The 20,487-nt window shown below is 48.3% G+C and overlaps 1 protein-coding gene across 15 annotated transcripts in view; it reads left to right on the forward strand.

Annotated features, from left to right (window-relative positions):
* Positions 1 to 19,832, forward strand: part of LOC147635791 (SCA7 domain-containing protein SELMODRAFT_431321-like) — a 106,839-nt gene extending 87,007 nt beyond the window's left edge. For all 15 annotated transcript variants that reach the window (XM_086803217.1, XM_086803212.1, XM_086803203.1 and 12 more), the window contains 3 exons: positions 18,417 to 18,511; positions 19,059 to 19,184; positions 19,304 to 19,832. In XM_086803217.1, the coding sequence (XP_086659343.1) occupies positions 18,417 to 18,511; positions 19,059 to 19,184; positions 19,304 to 19,578 (496 nt within the window). In that variant the 3' untranslated portion in view covers positions 19,579 to 19,832. The remainder of the gene's footprint in view (positions 1 to 18,416; positions 18,512 to 19,058; positions 19,185 to 19,303) is intronic.
* Positions 19,833 to 20,487: the final 655 nt, after the last annotated feature.

The following is a 20,487-nucleotide window of genomic DNA, read 5'->3' on the forward strand; positions in this document are numbered from 1 at the left end:
CTCCCACCCCTAGTGGGAGCGGGTGTCTGGAGGAGTCTCTCTCGAGAACTATGAAGCTCTAGTAGTAGTCTGCCAAGCTGTCGCTGGTCCAAGGCCTCCATCAACTGATGTAGTGAAGAGTGCTCCTCAAACAATCCTGCATATCTATCTCTGACCCCCTGGTGGGCTCTACATCTACATACAAAGTGATCCTCAGTCTCCACCTCCTCGTGGCACAATCTGCATATCCGCTTAGCTCTAGGAACCCGTGCCGCTCTCCCAGCCTCTATCTCTAGCTGATGTGATGAGACTCGTAGCTGTCCAATAGCAACGCGAGAGCTATGTGGCATGTATACATCCATGTACCGCGGTCGATGTATAAACCCATCCCCTGAGATGCTCATAAAGTGGTCTCTGTAGTACAGCATCTTCGGTGGTAGTGGGCTCTCTGGTGCTGTCCATGTCTCCTGTATGTAGTGCTGCCATATGTCCTGTCTCATCACTCTGTTCCTCGCATTGAGAGAGAGGTAACCCGTGGAGCAGACTGATCATACTGAAAAGGTGGCAACCGCTCAATGTCTATACCATGATGTGAGAACCACTGTAGCATCTGTGCATACCAAGATCCAGTGTGTCCAGCCTCGGCCAGCTGTCTGGATGCCTCAAAAGCTCGGCGGGATAATCTCTCCATGGGCATCTCCCTCATCCTGTATATAAAGGAGATTGTCTGGAACAATGCCTCCACTGCCATAGGTGGTGCAGCAAACTCAGCTCGAACAATGTCGTGCGGGACGGATGGTTTGCTGCGTATCATCCTCGAGAGCATCAAGATCTGTGGTCTCTCCAGCTGTACCCATGTGGAGGCTGCAAGCCCTGGTGCCCAAACCGCTGCTGCATACATCAAGGCTGGTGTCACTAATGTATCAAAGAGCCACCCCTTCGTGCGGGGTTCCTGAAAATGTGCCTGATAACACTGACGCTCAAGGCCAGCAAGAGCTGCATACCCGCGGGTCACTTTGTCTCGGACTGCCTGAGCCATGGAGAAGCGTCCAGCTGAGCTAGTAAATGTGATGCCAAGGTAAACATAAGAGCTCACCACCTTGACCCGCCCTCCTGCTAATGTGAGAGTAGTGTGGCTCCTGACTGCGGGTGAAGTGTGGAAGATCATAACCTTGGTTTTCCCAAGGTTCACTTTGAGCCCCTGCTGTGCGCAGAAGTCATCAAGAGCCACAAGGTGTCTTTGAAGCCCAACCTGCGTGTCGGATACCAAGACGATGTCATTAGCATAAAGCATAACATGGACAGTAATACCGGATAGCTCAACCCCAGAGCCTCCTCCCTGTGTGATGTAATCGACCACCTCATCAATATAGAGCCCAAAGAGCGTGGGGGAGAGCGGGCACCCCTGCTTCACACCAATGGTGCTAGCAACTGTGTCGGACAAGCCTCCTGGGCATCGGACTCTCCCAAAGACCTGCTCATATAGCCTGTATATGCCCCACATCATGTCTGAAGGTATGCCTAGTGTCTGTAGTCGCCGAAAGAGGCGCTCTCTGGGCACAGTATCAAATGCCTTGCGGAAATCCACAAAGCAACAATAGAGCCGTTGCCTCCGTGCCTTGGCCTGATCAATCAGGCACCTCAATGTAAAAATGTGGTCGATGGTCGAGAAGGCTCGACGGAAGCCTGCCTGGCCTGCTGCTCTCAATCCCCCAACCTCTGCATGGGTGCTCCGCTCTGCCTCCAAAACTGCCCCGTATAGTTTGGCCAATATATGGCCAATCATGATGGTCCTGTAGTTCCCGGGGTCTAGTACATCTCCCGCTTTATGGATCGGCACAATAGTGTGCATCGTCCACTCAGCCGGAAACCCCTCTGACAGAGCTCTGTTGAAGAGATGAGCAAGAAATGGTGCCAATGTATCAATAGCATAGATGAGATGCTCTCCCTGTAATCCTGTATGATCTGTCGCCCGTCCATGTTGGAGTCGGCATATGGCCCTCCTAACCATAGGTGGGGTGAAGAAGGTGGAGACTCTGGAGCATGGCTCTGTGGGCTGTGGTATAGGTGGCTGTGCAGGCACATCATAAAGTCTCTCTGCATATGTCTGCCAGGTCTGAGGATCGGCAATAGGTGTGGGAGGACGGGGCTCTCTAAGTCCTTTCCAAGCAGCAGCAGCATCTTTGCTCATGAGCATGTGATGTGTCCCAGTACTGAGCCTCCTCATAAGCTCGCCGCTTACGGCGGGTGAGAGTATGCATCCTCCTGCGTGCCTGCCTCCGGGTGATCTCCCCGCGAGCCCTCTGCACTCGGACAGAGAGAGCTGTATTAACGTCTACTAGAGGCCGAACTCGACCTATGAGACAAATCAATGTACAACTGTCAATGTCTTCTGGATGTCCAGCAAAAAAAAGGACAAAATGAACATGAAATAAATGATGAAAGTACTAAGCTAGTGGGGGGGTGTGATGGTGGATGGAGCACTACTGCTAGAGGCTTAGTATGCAACCTAATGTCTTCTGGATGTCCAGAAAAAAAAAGGACAAAATGAACATGAAATAAACTATGAAAATACTGAGCTAGTGGGGGGGTGTGATGGATGGAGCACTACTGCTAGAGGCTCAGTATGCAACCTATATGCGCAGGGTATACAAGAATGCAATGCAGATCTGTCTAGCTCCAACTAGTACCATAATGGGGGTCTAATAGAGAGAGAGAGATATATTAACATCTACGAGAGGCCAAAGTCGGCCTATGAGACAAAAAATAATACAACTGTGTTCTTCCGGTCATCGGAAGAAAAGAAACAAAAGAAAAAGTGTGCATGTGTCTGGATACAACTGTGAATCATCATGGATCGGTGGAGCCCATATACAAACAATATAAGGGGAGTGGGGATGTGGCTGGAGTGCTAACGCAAGATGCATCTCTATATGCTGAAGGGGTAGTACAAGCATACTATGCAGATCTATGTCTAACTCCATCCAGTGCCATAAGAGGGATATAAGATATCATACATCGCCGATGCTGAGGCTGTGAATGGCATGAACATGTACCCTGAGTTTGAATGAAAGCGAGCTAGCCTCTCCTGTGTCTCCATCTGGTGTCTCATTCGGATAGCTGCTATCTCTCGGTGACGGAGTCGGGGTGCTCTATGTCCAGTCTGTCTAGGTCTCCTCCTGGCTCTCAATTCCTCTGTTCTCTGTGCGGTCACCCCACGTGGTACATCAGCTGGCACTGGCATAGCTCTCTGGAAGAAATCTGTGAGCTGGGACTGTCTCCCACCCCTAGTGGGAGCGGGTGTCTGGAGGAGTCTCTCTCGAGAACTACGAAGCTCTAGTGGTAGTCTGCCAAGCTGTCGCTGGTCCGAGGTCTCCATCAACTGATGTAGTGAAGAGTGCTCCTCAAACAATCCTGCATATCTATCTCTGACCCCCTGGTGGGCTCTACATCTACATACAAAGTGATCCTCAGTCTCCACCTCCTCGCGGCACAATCTGCATACCCGCTCAGCTCTGGTAACCCGTGCCGCTCTCCCAGCCTCTATCTCTAGCTGATGTGATGAGACTTGTAGCTGTCCAATAGCAATGCGAGAGCTATGTGGCATGTATACATCCATGTACCGCGGTCGATGTATAAACCCATCCCCTGAGATGCTCATAAAGTGGTCTCTGTAATACAGCATCTTCGGTGGTAGTGGTGTAACGCGCGGAAGCTCTGGGTAGTCTTCTTTCAGCCCTAAACACTCTTGGAAACCTTCTGATGCAAAAACGCACCATCTGATGCAAAAACGCAGGTAGAGAGAGAGTAGAGAGAGAGAGTGAGAAGTGCTGGAATTTCAGTATATACTATGGTACAAAAAGGTACATATCTGTACAGCCATGGGCTGCCTTCATAAAAAAGGTTGTTAACCCTAAAACTGTCCCCTATGGGACCTCTAAGTGACTCACACCCCTAGTGGGAGTGAATGACTAATACAAAGAGCAAGGGGGCCCTTTTATAGGCCTTGGGATAAATGATGAACTGGCCGACTGCTGGTCGGCCAGTTACATGTTCATTAAAGCCCCTTTAATTCAGCCGACTGCTTGTCCTTGTCATTGATGCGCCTGCTGCCCAACCTCTCTGATGGCTTCAGCCGACAGCTCCTCTGGCAGCCAGCATCCCTTTTCTTGCAGCCGACAGCCCTTCTGGCATGATCCCACTTGGTCCTGCTCCATGCTCACTTCAGATGAGTCACCTGCAGCTCCTACCTTCTGGTTCTACTGGTTCATAATCTTTATCTGCTTGCCTCTTCTGGATCTAGCCCTAGAAATGTCCATGGCATCTGTGATGCACATGACATCCCCCTCTGCTAAACTTGATGACGGGAATCCAACCTGCTCTTGGATGACTGTCATTATCCCAATCCTGTTCCGAAGTCCCTCTGTCATCATCCATCCCTGGCAAACCTTTTTACTCTGAAAATCCGGTCTGTTCTCCAAACCACTCTGTCTCTGATGAAAATCTATGCATCTGGTCTTCCTCTAGTCCACAATCCATTCCTGCCCTGGCTCTGAACACGGTCTTGGTCTGGAACTGAGCCTGGCACTCTCACATCACCCTTGGAGGATCAACCTCCCTTGGGACCGTTCCCTTAGAACCCATCTGGCTCACGGAACTGCCATCCCCATCTGGCACTGTGGAACACCACCAACAAACCTCCTGGGAGTTCTTCCCGATCTGTGTTCCCGCCTTGGGCTTCGAATCCGTGTACTTTCCTGTACCTTGGACCTGTACACCATCATCTGGGACTGAATCAATGTTTAGCTTTGCTGAGCCTGATGCTCTGATACCAATGTAACGCGCGGAAGCTCTGGGTAGTCTTCTTTCAGCCCTAAACACTCTTGGAAACCTTCTGATGTAAAAACGCACCATCTGATGCAAAAACGCAGGTAGAGAGAGAGTAGAGAGAGAGAGTGAGAAGTGCTGGAATTTCAGTATATACTATGGTACAAAAAGGTACATATCTGTACAGCCATGGGCTGCCTTCATAAAAAAGGTTGTTAACCCTAAAACTGTCCCCTATGGGACCTCTAAGTGACTCACACCCCTAGTGGGAGTGAATGACTAATACAAAGAGCAAGGGGGCCCTTTTATAGGCCTTGGGATAAATGATGAACTGGCCGACTGCTGGTCGGCCAGTTACATGTTCATTAAAGCCCCTTTAATTCAGCCGACTGCTTGTCCTTGTCATTGATGCGCCTGCTGCCCAACCTCTCTGATGGCTTCAGCCGACAGCTCCTCTGGCAGCCAGCATCCCTTTTCTTGCAGCCGACAGCCCTTCTGGCATGATCCCACTTGGTCTTGCTCCATGCTCACTTCAGATGAGTCACCTGAAGCTCCTACCTTCTGGTTCTACTGGTTCATAATCTTTATCTGCTTGCCTCTTCTGGATCTAGCCCTAGAAATGTCCATGGCATCTGTGATGCACATGACAAGTGGGCTCTCTGGTGCTGTCCATGTCTCCTGTATGTAGTGCTGCCATATGTCCTGTCTCATCACTCTGTTCCTCTCATTGAGAGAGAGGTAACCCCGTGGAGCAGACTGATCATACTGAAAAGGTGGCAACCGCTCAATGTCTATCCCATGATGTGAGAACCACTCTAGTCGCGTGGAGCAGACTGATCATATTGAAAAGGTGGCAACTGCTCAATGTCTATCCCATGATGTGAGAACCACTGTAGCATCTGTGCATACCAAGATCCAATGTGTCCAGCCTCAAAAGCTCGTCGGGATAATCTCTCCATGGGCATCTCCCTCATCCTGTATATAAAGGAGATCGTGTGGAACAATGCCTCCACTGCCATAGGTGGTGGAGCAAACTCAGCTCGAACAATGTCGTGAGGGACGGATGGTTTGCTGCGTATCATCCTCGAGAGCATCAAGATCTGTGGTCTCTCCAGCTGTAACCATGTGGAGGCTGCAAGCCCTGGTGCCCAAACCGCTGCTGCATACATCAAGGCTGGTGTCACTAATGTATCAAAGAGCCACCCCTTCGTGCGGGGTTCCTGAAAATGTGCCTGATGACACTGACGCTCAAGGCCAGCAAGAGCTGCATACCCGCGGGTCACTTTGTCTCGGACTGCCTGAGCCATGGAGAAGCGTCCAGCTGAGCTAGTAAATGTGATGCCAAGGTAAACATAAGAGCTCACCACCTCGACCCGCCCTCCTGCTAATGTGAGAGTAGTGTGGCTCCTGACTGCGGGTGAAGTGTGGAAGATCATAACCTTGGTTTTCCCAAGGTTCACTGTAAGCCCCTGCTGTGCGCAGAAGTCATCAAGAGCCACAAGGTGTCTTTGAAGCCCAACCTGCGTGTCGGATACCAAGACGATGTCATCAGCATAAAGCATAACATGGACAGTAATACCTGATAGCTCAACCCCAGAGCCTCCTCCCTATGTGATGTTATCGACCAAAGAGCATGGGGGAGAGCGGGCACCTCTGCTTCACACCAATGGGGCTAGCAACTGTGTCGGACAAGCCTCCTGGGCATCGGACTCTCCCAAAGACCTGCTCATATAGCCTGTATATGCCCCACATCATGTCTGAAGGTATGCCTAGTGTCTGTAGTCGCCAAAAGAGGCACTCTCTGGGCACAGTATCAAATGCCTTGCGGAAATCCACAAAGCAACAATAGAGCCGTTGCCTCCGTGCCTTGGCCTGATCAATCAGGCATCTCAATGTAAAAATGTGGTCGATGGTCGAGAAGGCTCGACGGAAGCCTGCGTGGCATGCTGCTCTCAATCCCCCTACCTCTGCATGAGTGCTCGGCTCTGCCTTCAAAACTGCCCCGTATAGTTTGGCCAATATATGGCCAATCATGATGGTCCTGTAGTTCCCGGGGTCTAGTACATCTCCCGCTTTATGGATCGGCACAATAGTGTGCATCGTCCACTCAACCGGAAACCCCTCTAACAGAGCTCTGTTGAAGAGATGAGCAAGAAATGGTGCCAATGTATCAATAGCATAGATGAGATGCTCTCCCTGTAATCCTGTATGATCTGTCGCCCGTCCATGTTGGAGTCGGCATATGGCCCTCCTAACCATAGGTGGGGTGAAGAAGGTGGACACTGTGGAGCATGGCTCTGTGGGCTGTGGTATAGGGGACTGTGCAGGCACATCATAAAGTCTCTCTGCATATGTCTGCCAGGTCTGAGGATCTGTAATAGGTGTGGGAGGACGGGGCTCTCTGAGTCTCCCCCAAGCAGCAGCAGCATCTCTGCTCATGAGCATGTGATACGTGTCCCAGTACTGAGCCTCCTCATAAGCTCGCCGCTTACGGCGGGTGAGAGTATGCATCCTCTTGCCTGCCTGCCTCTGGGTGATCTCCCCGCGAGCCCTCTGCACTCGGAGACTACGGTAAAGGTTTCTGCACTCATCATCATACCATCAGTTCTGGGGCATGCTCCCAGATGTAGGTGGCCGTCCTGTCTGTATGTGGTATGGGAAACTCCTCGCGGCTGCGGAGTGCAGTACATGTGAGAGCTGGGAGGTGAGCATGGCCATGGGTGCGGATGGATCTAAGGCAAATAACTGATCATGAACATGATAGTCGTACACCTCGGCTAGGTCCTGAGTGAAGTGAAAAATAGTGCGTGGTGGCTGTATGATGGGTGGGAGGGTCTCCAATAAGCTCCTGAAAGTGAGGGATAGGTATGTATGATCCGCCCCAATGGGGCATGGTGGTACGGTGAAGTGAGACACCATATCTGCTGCCTCCCGGGATCCCATCACATAATCCACTGTACTACTGCCGCCTCCCACTGGATAGCAAGTCAACCCACCTGAATCTGGCCACTGAGTCATCCCGTTATAAATAACGAGATGGTGTCGGGCCCCAAGCTCTAGCAAATGTTGCCCATATCCAGTGCTGTCAGCTCCTCCATCAGCGGAGATCCGAGTGGTCCCTGTATCCTCTGTAGCTAGCGGCTCTAGTCTCAAGGGATCCTCAAAGTCATAAATCTCGCACTGTCTGCTCTGAGTCCGTGCATTGAAGTCCCCCATCAAGAAGACTTCTCCCAGTGTCGAATAGTGTAAGATCTCCTCAGATAAGACAGAGTATAGCCTCTCCTCCACCCGGCTCCTCGGTGGTGGCAAACTGCGACCCCTTCGGAGGGAAGTAGCAAAGGGCGATATAAATCCATCTGGGGGAAAGGCTGCGGATCAAGACGGGCTACACACAGAGGGGGCGAATGCAGGCGAACAGTGACAGAGAGGCCTGACAAAAAAACCATGTGACATTTGATACACTGTTCGGAAAAGAAAAGAAAGAACTGAAGGTAAGTATCTAGCCCTACAATACATCAGTAGTAGGGAGCATCCAGAAGGAGCAAGTAGGGAGAGTGGGAAGCTAATGCTACTAGTCAAAATGGGGTACATGAGTACATGGATACATGAATACATGAATATGGGGGAGTACTAAAGTGACAGTGAGTACAACAGTATATGGCTGGAGTGGTAATCATCCTTGGAGCTCTAGCATGGGTCTCTGCCGGATGGCTTGGATATCTGCCATAGTGAGATGCTTGGTCGGACGAGCCCAATGCCTCGCAATGATGCTTTGAATCCTCCGGCGTAGGCACCGTCTCCAATGTGAGGATCCGCGAACCCTCGGGCGTCTGGATCTGCCCAACTGGATAGCTCTCTCAACTAGAGTCCCACGGGGTGCCTGTTGCTGGGCCGTCGGCTGTGTGTCCTCCCGGGTAGTCCCTCTAAAGAAGTCAGTAGTCTGTCTCTGTGTGGACTCCCTGCCAGTCGGGCGTTTGCTCCTGATAATGGACTCTCTGAGCCTGCGTATCTCCAGGAGATAAAAACCCAAGCATCTCTGATCACAATAGTCCATGACTCTAGCCAATGGTCCAAATCCCTCTCTAAAAAGGCAATGGTAGCGCCCTCGAATCTCATAATATGCTGTGTAGCGACAGATGTAGTGCTCCTCCATCTCTGGCTCTATCCAACAAATCTGACAAATCCTGTCCCCTGGAGGTATGCCTCTAAATCTGCCTGTCTCTATCTCTAACTGATGTGAAGAGGTGCGGATCTGCCCAATGGCGCACCTCAATCCATGAGACAGATGGGTATCCATGTAGCTCGGTCCAAGTATAAAGCCATCCTCAGTGGTGCGGAGAAGATGGTCTCTATAGAAAGCCATCTTCATCCTCAACTCCTGTGAGGGCTCTAGCCATGTCCTCCTAGTGTCCAACTGAATGAGGTCTTGTCTGATGACTCTACTAATCTCATAATGTGTCAAGGTGAGAGAGGGTGCCTCCAGAGAGTACTGGAAGGGTGGAAGTCTGGCTAAACTGAACCCATGGAGCTCAAACCAGGATGCTATCTGTGCATACCAACATGAAGTGTCTCCCTCCATGGCTAGCTGATGAGAGGACTCTAAAGCAAGTCATGCATACTGGTGTCGGGGAGGCTCCCAAGTGCTATGAACAAAGCACACTGATCTAGCAAGAGCCTCAACGACGATCAGTGGTGCTCCCATCTCGGCTTTGATAATCTCATGGGATACCGAAGCCTTAGCCCGAATCATCCTGGAGATCATGGACACAAGTGGTCTCTCCATCGATCTCCATCCATCGTATGTGCGTTCTGATCGACTGTGACGATCTAGGCTAGGCCCCGAGATCTGTACTCCATATAGCATCGCCGATGTGACTAGCGTGTTCCACAAATTCCTCCAGGAGGACTCCATGGCAGTCGCTCTGTCATCCCCGATCGAGGCCGCCGTTCCTTGCCTTTCTTTCTAAGAAGCGGACCTCCTGCTCCTCGCTTTGACAATTGCATCTTTGGGGGCCTCCACCTTGGTCTGCAAGATTGTGGGTAGTTGCCCGACATGTGGACAGCTTAGGGATTTGATATAAGTAAAAGCCTTCTTGGCGAGCATGGAAAGATCACTGGTATTCATCCCCTGGGGCATGGCTACTACTAGGTTGAGTTCGATTCGCTTGCAGCTTCGGATAGTCATGTAGTTGAGCCCTGTCGCATTGTGTATGGCCCAGGCCTTCTTTGCGAGGTGGCAACACGGCTTTTACCCAACGTCCAACCCTTTGGCTGGCATCTGAGGCTTTCCCGTGATAGTTTGCTTTCGTGGTCTCAGGAAGGTGGTGTTATTGGGAGAGTGATGGAATTCCCTCCCACTGCTGCTTCGGTTCTAGCTTGGACGTCGCGATTCCATCCCTTCGTATCTGCATAGCCTTCCGGAGTGAGTGTTTCATGCCATATCGCTTCCTTGCCTCCGGGGAGATCCTATTTTGCAGAGAGTTGAGTACTCGGCCTCCCAGGCCAATGCTTCATCTGCCCCGGCAGATGGGACACCTTGCTAGAGCATATCCTTGCCGTCAGTCCAGGAGGGCACCTCTAGTGGTCTCCGCCCACTTTGCCAGTTCAGATCCTCGTCAGAGGGGTGGGGGGGATTTAGACAAGAGTAGAATGAATGTATGACCAAGAGCCTAGTCAATGCTATATATAGGCCTTTGTGGTGAAAACAACCAAAATATACATGTGACATTGGGATAAGGGCATATGGTCCAAAGGTCACTTTAGCCTTAGCTAAACTTGATAGACTATGGTTTAAAGTATCTAGTAGGATCTTTTGAGCATATGCTAGGTGCCTAGAGCAAGTGGGAGAGGATCTCTCTTGCACTCCAATCTAGGATTTTGGGTTCTCCCTTCAAGATATTATTAGGGTTTTTCTTAGGGATTAATCACACCCTAATCACTTGTACTCCAGCCTATATAAGAGGCTCTCATCTAATGCAAGGGTACACAACCTCCATTATCCCATCTCGTGTCATTATGCTGCCCATTCAGTTAATGATGTGATTAGTATTAATCTCCATCTCATCTAGCTTGTCTTATGCAATTATCATGAGTACGATCATGGTGTCTCTCCATCCACCCTAATTCCAACATGGTATCAAAGCTAGGTTATCATCCTAATCTTGCATTAGCTACTCCTAATCACCTTCTTTCATTTAGGATTAGTTATCACTAATCTAGCCATGGCAACCTTGATGTGGACATCTCCTCCACAGCCACTTGCTAGTGGAGTGTAGATTCCACTCTACACACTCAACCAAAGCTCACATTGCCTCTTCTAGCTTCTTCCCAACTTATAGGCAAAGAGGTGGACTACTCCAATGGTTCCATTGAAGCACGCAACTGCCGGAAATTTGCTGCACAACTGTTGCCTTAAATTTTGAGGGAAAGAAGAAATTCGTCTTCATCAAGCCGGCATTGCTTAAATCCTCATACCCCTGTGGGTTTTTGGCTGCTGCAAAGCGCATGGTGGTCTCAGAATTTTGAAAGATCAACCGTAGATGGCGGGCCGGCTTTGTGCACGTCCCAAAGAGCCTCTCCACTTAAGTAGAGATTAGTCTTTGTTTTTTATTGCTAATCCTCTTCTTACTACATTGCTAATCATTGTGGTTTAACTCCTTGGCCCTCATGTTTTGTGGAAGCTCATCAATTTTATCCTCCAATACTCTGCATTTTGGCTGTCCCAAAACAGTGAGCTTTCTCACTAAATCTCTATCATTGAAGGATTAATTTTTGATTAACTTTGTTAATCATGGCCTCATCATATGAATCCACCAATGTAAACAATCTGAAGCCAAAGAAGAAAGGGAAGAAGTCAAAGACAACAAAACCCACAGACAAAAAGCCATGGTACTGCCATCTTGCAAGAAGTCAGGGTTTTTTTGAGTTTTTGTTTTCTAACATGCATCTCTAAAGTGATGGGGGCTTTTTGTTTCTAGCTTTGCATCTCAATTAAGCGTAAGGGTTTAGACACTGCCCTTTGGCTTCTAGTGCCAATAGGTAAGACCTACCCAACATGATGGCTAGTACAACTAAAGTAGATAAGGGGTGTAGCAAATGGGAAAGAAAAAATGCCACAAACACCAGGGATGAGAAGGCTTATATCCATCACATAGATGGAAAGGACTCATCCAATGAGGCTTGGAACACCTTAGACACTCTCTTTGGAGCTCAATCAAAGAACTCTAAAATCAGCCTCCTAATTAAACTCTTTGAGCTAAAATTGAATTCAGGAGAGTCACTCCCGACTCACCTGAACTGCATGAAAAATATTCTCACACAACTAGCTGGGATCAAGAAAAATATTGAAGAAGATGTAATCATAGCCGTACTTTTAAAAAGTTTATCTCAAGAGGAGTATGGTAACATAGTTACTGCTCTCACTAACTTGCAAGCACTAAAGCTTATGGATGTGGAAGCATCCCTCTTAGAAGAAGATGCAAAAGTTAAGCAAAGGTAGGGTATTACAGATGGTGCCTTCTTCAACAAAGAGGGCTATAAGAAGTCCAACAAAGGGTTCTCCAAAGGATCAAATCCAAAGAAAGACTTCTCCAAGAAATCATGCAATTTTTGTGGAAAACCACGACATACCAAGAAAGAGATTGTTTCTTTAGAAACAAGGCTTAGAAAGCTCTACTTGTAGGAACAACTGACACCTCAAGTGAAGACGAAAAGGACGGTAAAGAAGAAGGAGCTTCAGTAGAGGCTAACCACATCGAGCATGATTGGGTCTTTTAGACCTGCCTGCCTATAGTCACCCCTCTATCCTAAGCGAAATGTAAACATAACTAGAATCCTAGCATCTATCATCAACTTTTGGCATTGTAAACCATCATCAGTAAGACCTACGGGCACTTGGATGGTCGTCATAACCAAAGTTGTAAATAGTAACTAGAGCTAGCATTGTCATCTTAGTAGCCATGGATATCTTGTTGAAGGAGGGTGTTGAAAACAATACACCAAAATATACATGTGACATTGATGATTGGGGATAAGGGCATATGGTCCAAAGATCACTTTAGCCCTAGCTAAAGTTAATAGACTATGATTTATAGTATCTAGTAGGATCTTTTGAGCATATGCTAGGCACCTAGAGCAAGTGGGAGAGGATCTCTCTTGCACTCCAATCGAGAATTTTGGGTGGTCCCTTCAAGATATTATTAGGCTTTGCTTAGGGGTTAATCACACCTTAATCACCTGTACTCCATCCTATATAAGAGGCTCTCATCTAATGTAAAGGTACACAACCTCCATTATCCCATCGCTTGTGTCATTATGCTGTCCTTTTAGTTAATGATGTGATTAGCATTAATCTCCATCTCATCTAGCTTGTCTTATGCAATTATCATGAGTATGATCATGGTGTCTCTCCATCCACCCTAATTCCAACACTTTGAAGGAATTATGAGCTAGCCGACCTGCTGTTAGCCAGTTCCCTGGACACAAACATATCTTTGTTGCAGCCGACATTAATTCTTCTCATTCATTGCTGGCTGACAGCCCTCTTGGTCCATTCCCAATGCCTTCCCTGCCTAAGCTAGTTATTGTAGCTCCATTATCAAGTCTTGAATCTATTCTTTATGTGTTGCAGTGGCAGTACCCCTTACCCCCTCCTACAGATACCTGCATTGCAAGAGGTGGAGCCGAGAGTATGCATATTCTAGGGCTGATTTCAATGTTAGAGCAGGTAGAGGACAGACTTGGAGGTGGCATGGCTAAAGTTTTCGGCACAGAGTACTCGGCTTGGGAGGAGTTGATTTTGGTTTTGAGGGTGTAGGACCCTTGGCATTTACTAGAGTTTGGACGCAACCGCTGGAGTCTATGCTTCTTGAGATCCGATAGGAGTACAGGCCCTAACCTCTCTTGATGAGATCGGTTCTATGTAGATGAGTGGGCTTGTGGTCGTGGTGGCATGATTAGTATTTTGGTAGGCACTACTTTCTCTGATCATGCACTGGAGACAGGACATACATTTGAGCACCAAGATCCGTGATAGCCTCATTCAAATCTCTAAGATATGTAGCAAGATAGAGGATATTTGGGAGAGGTTGGATTTTCACTCCGGATTAACTGTAGGCGTCTTGGATGCAGGCCTTGGAGAGAGAAGCAATTTATTACAAGCGGCAGGGCAAAGCAGATTGACTGGCTTCCAAGAGAGTAAGAGAGAAACATCCTAGCTTCCTTACATTGGCTTTAGAAGAGTGCACTAGATGGCCCGTGGATTCAGGGTTGGTTGGGTGCCGCCCATACAGAGCTCAGATTCATAGAGGAGTGGAAGCGGAGTACAGATACCATGCCAGAGCTGTCTTCTTTTGGACACAGGCGAGAGACAGGGTCACCGGGGATTTCTTTGAGATAAGAGGCCGGCACAGGCAGAGAGATGGTATCCTGCAGGTTGCAAGGCCAGGATGGATCCATTGTTATAGACCCCCCCATGTGAGGGCCATTGTCATAGATTTCTTCAGCTCTCCTCACAGGTGCCCCCCTATCTTCACAGGCACCAGATGCGCATGAGCGGGTTTGGCAACATAGGAGAGAGGTGGTTCCTCCTACTCTTCAAACTTTCGTGTTTCACTCCTTTCATTGTAGAGGAGCTAGCGGAGGCTTTGACGGCACTACCTAGGGGCAAATGCTTGGGAGATGACGAGCTTTTAGTCTCCTTATTTCTCCGACACAGGGATCTCATGGAAGATGCCTTAGAGCTGCCTTCAATGAGAGAATGAATACGGGAGGCATGTTAGAGAGGCTGTTAGAGGGATTGATCCATTTGATTTCCAAGGAGGGTGAATACAAATTTGATTTCCAAGGAGGGTGAATACAAATTTGAGATTTTGCAGTGGAGACCCATCACCATTGTAGGGACCGACTTCAAAATTCTAGCCAAGGCCATCAAGCTGGTGACTGGAGCCCTTCCTCCTCCACTTGATCCATGGTACACATATGGATTTTGGTTCAGGATCGGAGCATTTTGGACAACATCTTCACTTTCTAGGAGGCAACCGCTTCGGCAATAGGATCTTATTGTTCTCCTTCTTGATTTTGAGAAAGCCTATAACAGAGTGGACTAGGGATTTTTGGAGGGGACGATGTGCAGGATGGGATTTCTGAAGGAGTGGGTCCGAGGTGTTTCTGGACTTTACTTAGCTTCACACAGCAAGGTTCTCATTCAGGAAGCTAGAGGCGACAAATTTTTGCTTTCTAGCTCGGTCTAGCAAGGCTATCCACTAGCTCCTTATCTATTTCTGTTTGTAGTCGAGACCATGAGTAGTTTTCTCTCCGACAAGGCTCAAGGACCGCGTCCTCCCATCGGCGCGCAAGAGGAGCTTTGGATTCTGAGTTCGCCGATGACACGAGCATACCTGTCCTGAGACGAGGGGAACTTCAAGAGATTCGCCGAGGTGATAGAGATCTTTTGCCGTGCATCTGGAGCACAGATCAACTGACACAAATAGTGTGGATTTTGGGTTGGCTCATCGCCCACCCCGGCTTAGCTTCCAGTTGAGGCTTTTTAGTGGATCTGGAGGGGCACTCTAGTTTGTTACCTTGGATGCCAGGTGGGCATCGATATCTCCGCGAAGCAGGAGCTAGCCTCTCTTCTTTTGAGCATTTAGAAGAAGCTAATATGCTAGAGTTCAACCAGGCTTTCATTAGCTAACCGAGTCGTGGTGGCGAGCCAAGTTCACTATGTGGTACATCACCTCTTGCTAGGCCTTCTCTCGGGCTTGCATTGATCCGCAACTTTCTGTGGGCTGGTAGCGACAAGAGGCTTGCCTGGGCCAAGGCGGCCTAGAGACTGATCGCTGAGGCGATGTAGAGGGGGCTTAGGCATCATCAACCCATCCATTTAGAGCCATGCCCTCTTGGGCAAGTTGATAGTTTGTGGCCTTCTTCTGGGTGGCGAGCCTTGGAAGGACTTCCTCTTGGCTAGGATCTACCCCCGCACCCTAATTCTGGGAGGTGCTTGGCCCTTGAGTATGAGATGGATTTTCATGAAGATGCGGGCTTGTGGCTTTAGCTTTGCAGTTGAGGATAGATTTGCAGCGAGACTCTTGCGTGCTTGGGATCATCTTAGGCCGGCCCTTCAGTTGTCAGCTCTTGTTGCCTTCGAGAGGAGCGTCTTCAACAGCCTCTGATTTGGAACCTCGTGGTCCGTTTGCCCAGTGGTCACATGCTAGGGGCTCACCCGCATGTATCCTAGGGAGCTTTGAGCATGGATCCCACTAGGTCACTTGGAGATTGGCTTATGTTCAGACAGTTGTCCCCAGAGGCCCAAGAGAGGGGCCTCACTGGGATCCAGGGTAGGGACAGACTTAGCCTCGACATCGACTCTTCCATTCCTCTAGAGTGGCTGGCCCCAATCCGGACCCTCCTTCCTCGCAGCGGTTGGGAGTGTTCACCAGGCATGATATACCCTTGGTAGTCCATGGCACGGATGAGAGCTCCGCCTTTTTCACCTTCTTTATTGGACCTCATGGTGGCAGACTGGAGAGAGTAGAGCTCCCCATGGAGGATTTGAGGGGATGAACCTTGCAGAGGGTGAGTGTGATTGGTTTCCATGCGCATGAGTGGCACATTGACCCTTTAGCGGCCAAGGTGGCCAGAGAGAGACTCTGACGTTTGTGGATTTGGGAGGGCCGGTCTCTCACGCGCCTCTGGTGCGACTCGGGGAATCGGACATGGATTCAGATGATAGGGAAGAAACTCCTGGTACCCCCTTTTTTGCATACACCGCACGGCTAGGCCATAGGATCTAGATGCCAAAGGTGGAGGGCACTCTAGCAGGAGCAGGACATTGGCAGTCCCAAGGCCTCTCATTGCATTTTCTCTTAGATTTCTGGAAGCAGCTTTGGGATAGTTTTCAACCGCGGAAGATCACTCTCTTTTTGTGGCAGCTTGCACATAGGAGCTTGGCGGTTGGCACTTGGCTGGCCATTGGAGGTAGGCTAGTAGTTATGTCCAAGGTGTAGCCATCCCCAGGAGTCCCAATGACTCCCGCACTGTTATGTGGAGCAATGTTGCTTGTGCCATTGAGGCCGAGGCCGTCATGTCATATGAGGAGGGTGGGGGACTAGCCCTTCAGGTCTCTCACCTTCATATTTCTGCAATGCCAGTCCCAGCTCCATCTACTAGTCACTGGACTCTAGGTTCTTGCCAGAGATGGGAGGTTTGCAACAGTATTGCTGCATGGCATATTTGGAGACCTCGATGCAGAGCGAGGCCATTGAAGGCACCCTTGCTCTACCAGCGGATTCCATCCAGAGCATGTGGCTCGATATCATTCATACCCTCCATGAACAATGGGGGAAGCTTCAAGGTGGTTCAGATCGCATGTGGAAGCATCGGGAAGCCTTTTTGAGGATCTGGCGGCCCGATCCCTTTCTCACTAACAGTGGTGGTGAGCCCGCTTGGCACTATAGACCACTTGTGTGGTGGTTCCCCCTTCCCCCCATTGTATGAGATAGCCTTCTCCTCCTAGAGCAGCCAGCTGGAGGAGGATAATCCTGCCCCCTCATTATGTTTCTTGACTCTCGCTTCTCATGTGGAGACGAGTTTGCAGTTAGCCATTGAGGCTGTTTTTTCTTGGTAACTAATAGAAAGATCTTTTTCTCAAGAAAAAAAAAAAGGAAACAAAAAAAACAAGCCACCTAATCCTTCCTTACCAAGTCCAACATCCGTTCAACTCTTGGATGTCCAGCGCAAGGCTTGTCATGTCACTTAAAAAGAACCTTTTTCCTCGTGTCTTGAACATTTGGAACACAAACTTTTCCCTTTCAGAATAACAATCCGTGTGGAATAGAATGCCGGCCAGCTATGATGTTTAGGGTCATAATATAGTCAGTCAATCTCCTTCCTACCCTCTCATTTGTCATGTATACTCTCATTACGATTGGTGGATCAATTTAATTTTGTCAATCCATGTTCTTGTCTACCATGTCCACTACTTTTCATGACACCAGAGGTTTCCCTTAAGTTTTGATCACATGGTAAGGAAGTTTCAGGCTACAGGCTGCCTCCCTTGATTACGCTTTCAAAGTGGAAGTGCTGGTTGATTGTTGAAAACCTATCTTCAAATATGATCTCCACTCTAAATACACTCCAAAAGAAAAAAATGTGGCTGAAAATAGCTGCTAGCATGTGCCTACCCATGTAAGGTAGCTATGGCAGAAGGGTGACTAATGTGTGAGCACCTTCGTTTTCTGTACAGGAGGTGTCCTTGTAACTCCAAGCATTTAGTCCAGTAGCAAAACATGCATATGGAAGTAGGGGGTCGAAAAACTGCCCTCTTTGGGTCTCAACGGGCTTAGAAACTCGTCACAGATGTGCACATAACCTACCTATGTACAACTCTAACCTCACCTTGACACAAGGCCACCTTCCTCTACAAATTGCTAGCATTCTACCAAATGCTATCTCTAATCCTTAATTGCTCCGAGTCAACATGGCCAATGCATCCTTATCTAGTGATGATGCATGTCACGTTTGTTTTCTGTCCTAGTTTTCTGAATGAACCCAGTTCCTGTGTGTGTGACATCTTTTTCTTAGTTTTGGCAACATTTACATTGTTTCTGCAGGAGTACAACTGAATCTTCAGGGATGGCAGAGGAGTTGGATTGGATTTGCGGGGTGAGATTGTCTGAACAAACGACTTGTCAGGAGCCATTGACTTGTGAGAACTCTTACCACTATTGCCTCCCTTTAGGCCGATCAAACAGGTTACAAAATCAATGTTGCCATGTCATTGGGTCAGTCAATTTCAAGTTGCTACTGTCATTTTCTGTTCAAATCGAGAAGTGATGGCAACCCACGCTTATAACACTGCACTGCTGGTTTGGCAAGCTATAGGAGAGGAGTGAGATCTCTAGACTTAACCCAAATGGATAATGAGTTCCAAATAAGCGTCAGTGAATGCTTTTGATTTACATAAAACTCAACTCTATCTTGAGCCATGCAAAGACTTCCCTCAGCAAGCTGCAACATTTCCTCTAGCTCTTGCAAGAAATCTGAGGCTGTCTGTACCTTGATGTTTTACAAACCATTTGCCATAGAGCTCTCAGTTGATACTTCACAGTGGCATGCTTTGCACTGTTATGTCAAGTGCTTTATCTATCTGAAGGGGCTTTTAGTTTCTTTTTACCTTTGTTTTTTGGAGATTCATATTTGCAAGGCATATATGAACTTCTGTTAGTGGGCTTTCGGTGTGGTCATCTTCCCAGGTGAAGCTCATTCTGAGTCCATGAAGCATGCTGTTTGTGGGAGAAGTAAGCATTTCGATCTTCTGCTGCATGATTTGAAGCTCAGAAGTACGATCAATTCGAGAAGCAATGACCGAGCTATTTCAGGTTATGTATCCATTTCAATGTTAGCATTCATTTTTGGTCTTCACTGCAAGTGTCTCTGCTTCATGTGTTGGTTGCCTCAGGTTTAGAATTCACATTTATATTACCTTTCTCTCATGTAGAGTTAGTATTGCCGGCCCCGATGGCAACAAAGGTGTACTACTTCAGGCACCATTATCAAATGCGTGCTGTTCTTGGTCATCTTTTTCGTGAAGCTTTGACAAAGGAGAGTTCTAGTTCGGGCACACATCCGGCTACTACGAGTGAAGAAGAGCAAAGTTCCCCTCATAGGCTTTCAAACCACGTGCCTTTGAGCCATTTTGCACATGATTGGCATCAAAGAACACTCCTCCAGAATAAAATTAAGATTCAGACTTCATACTTGAATGCAAAATAAGGTTTTGACATGGTTTTGATTGTTATGGAGTTCAGGAGGAATGTTCATGTGCTTGTAGCCTGGTGGTAGAGGGATTGGCCTTTCCGGGCAGGAACCCAGGTTTGAATCCTGGCAGCCTACAGGATGCCTATAATTTAATATACTCTCAAAGAAAAAACAAAAGTTTAGGAGGAATATATATATATATATTTGTTAACATTACAGAGTTTGGAATATATAGGTCACTGGTCGGGCTCTTGCCCATGACCGTGAGTTTAAATCTCGGCACCTCCTTTGGGCCCCACTTTGGAATATGTTATTTACAACCTTAAATTAGAGCTGTGCAATGTGGTTGTAGTGGATGAATGCCAAAGTAACAATACAGCTACGCCAAAAATGTAGGGGTTCTTGCAATGTGATCTATCGGATGAATGCCAAACTGACAATATACAGTCAAACCAAAAGAGAAAGGCTTCTTGCAATATAGCTCTAGTGCATGCAATGTAGTTCTAGTGCATGAGTGCCAAACTAGCAATATATACTTTTCTTCTAATCAACATGCATGAAGGCCGGCCTTTTCTTTTTCCGAGAAAAGATCCTTTTATTAGTTAAAAGAAAAACTTCCTAGAGTGGCAGAATACAATCAGTGCAGCAATGAAGTCAAAATGTAGAAAACGCTGGCTGGTACCAGACTCAGGGTCCAAGGTGCAACCGGAGACATGCCAATGGTCGCCGCCGTGATTCAAAAGGGAGTGAGCTGCAAGGCCAAGACGTTGCCATCATCATCCTCGTAGAAGGTCGTTGGCCACGCCTAAAGACGCCCACACCACTGCTTCCAGGTATCGGTGTGGGCAGTGCTATGGTCGGAGGTAAAAAGGCAAACGATGTGCCACCAGCTCCAAGCGACTGCCCGGAAGGAGTAAGCCTCCC

Source organism: Cibotium barometz, chromosome 9 (genome assembly GCF_041138505.1).
Source record: "Cibotium barometz isolate CiBa-2024 chromosome 9, ASM4113850v1, whole genome shotgun sequence".
Taxonomy (NCBI): domain Eukaryota; kingdom Viridiplantae; phylum Streptophyta; class Polypodiopsida; order Cyatheales; family Cibotiaceae; genus Cibotium; species Cibotium barometz.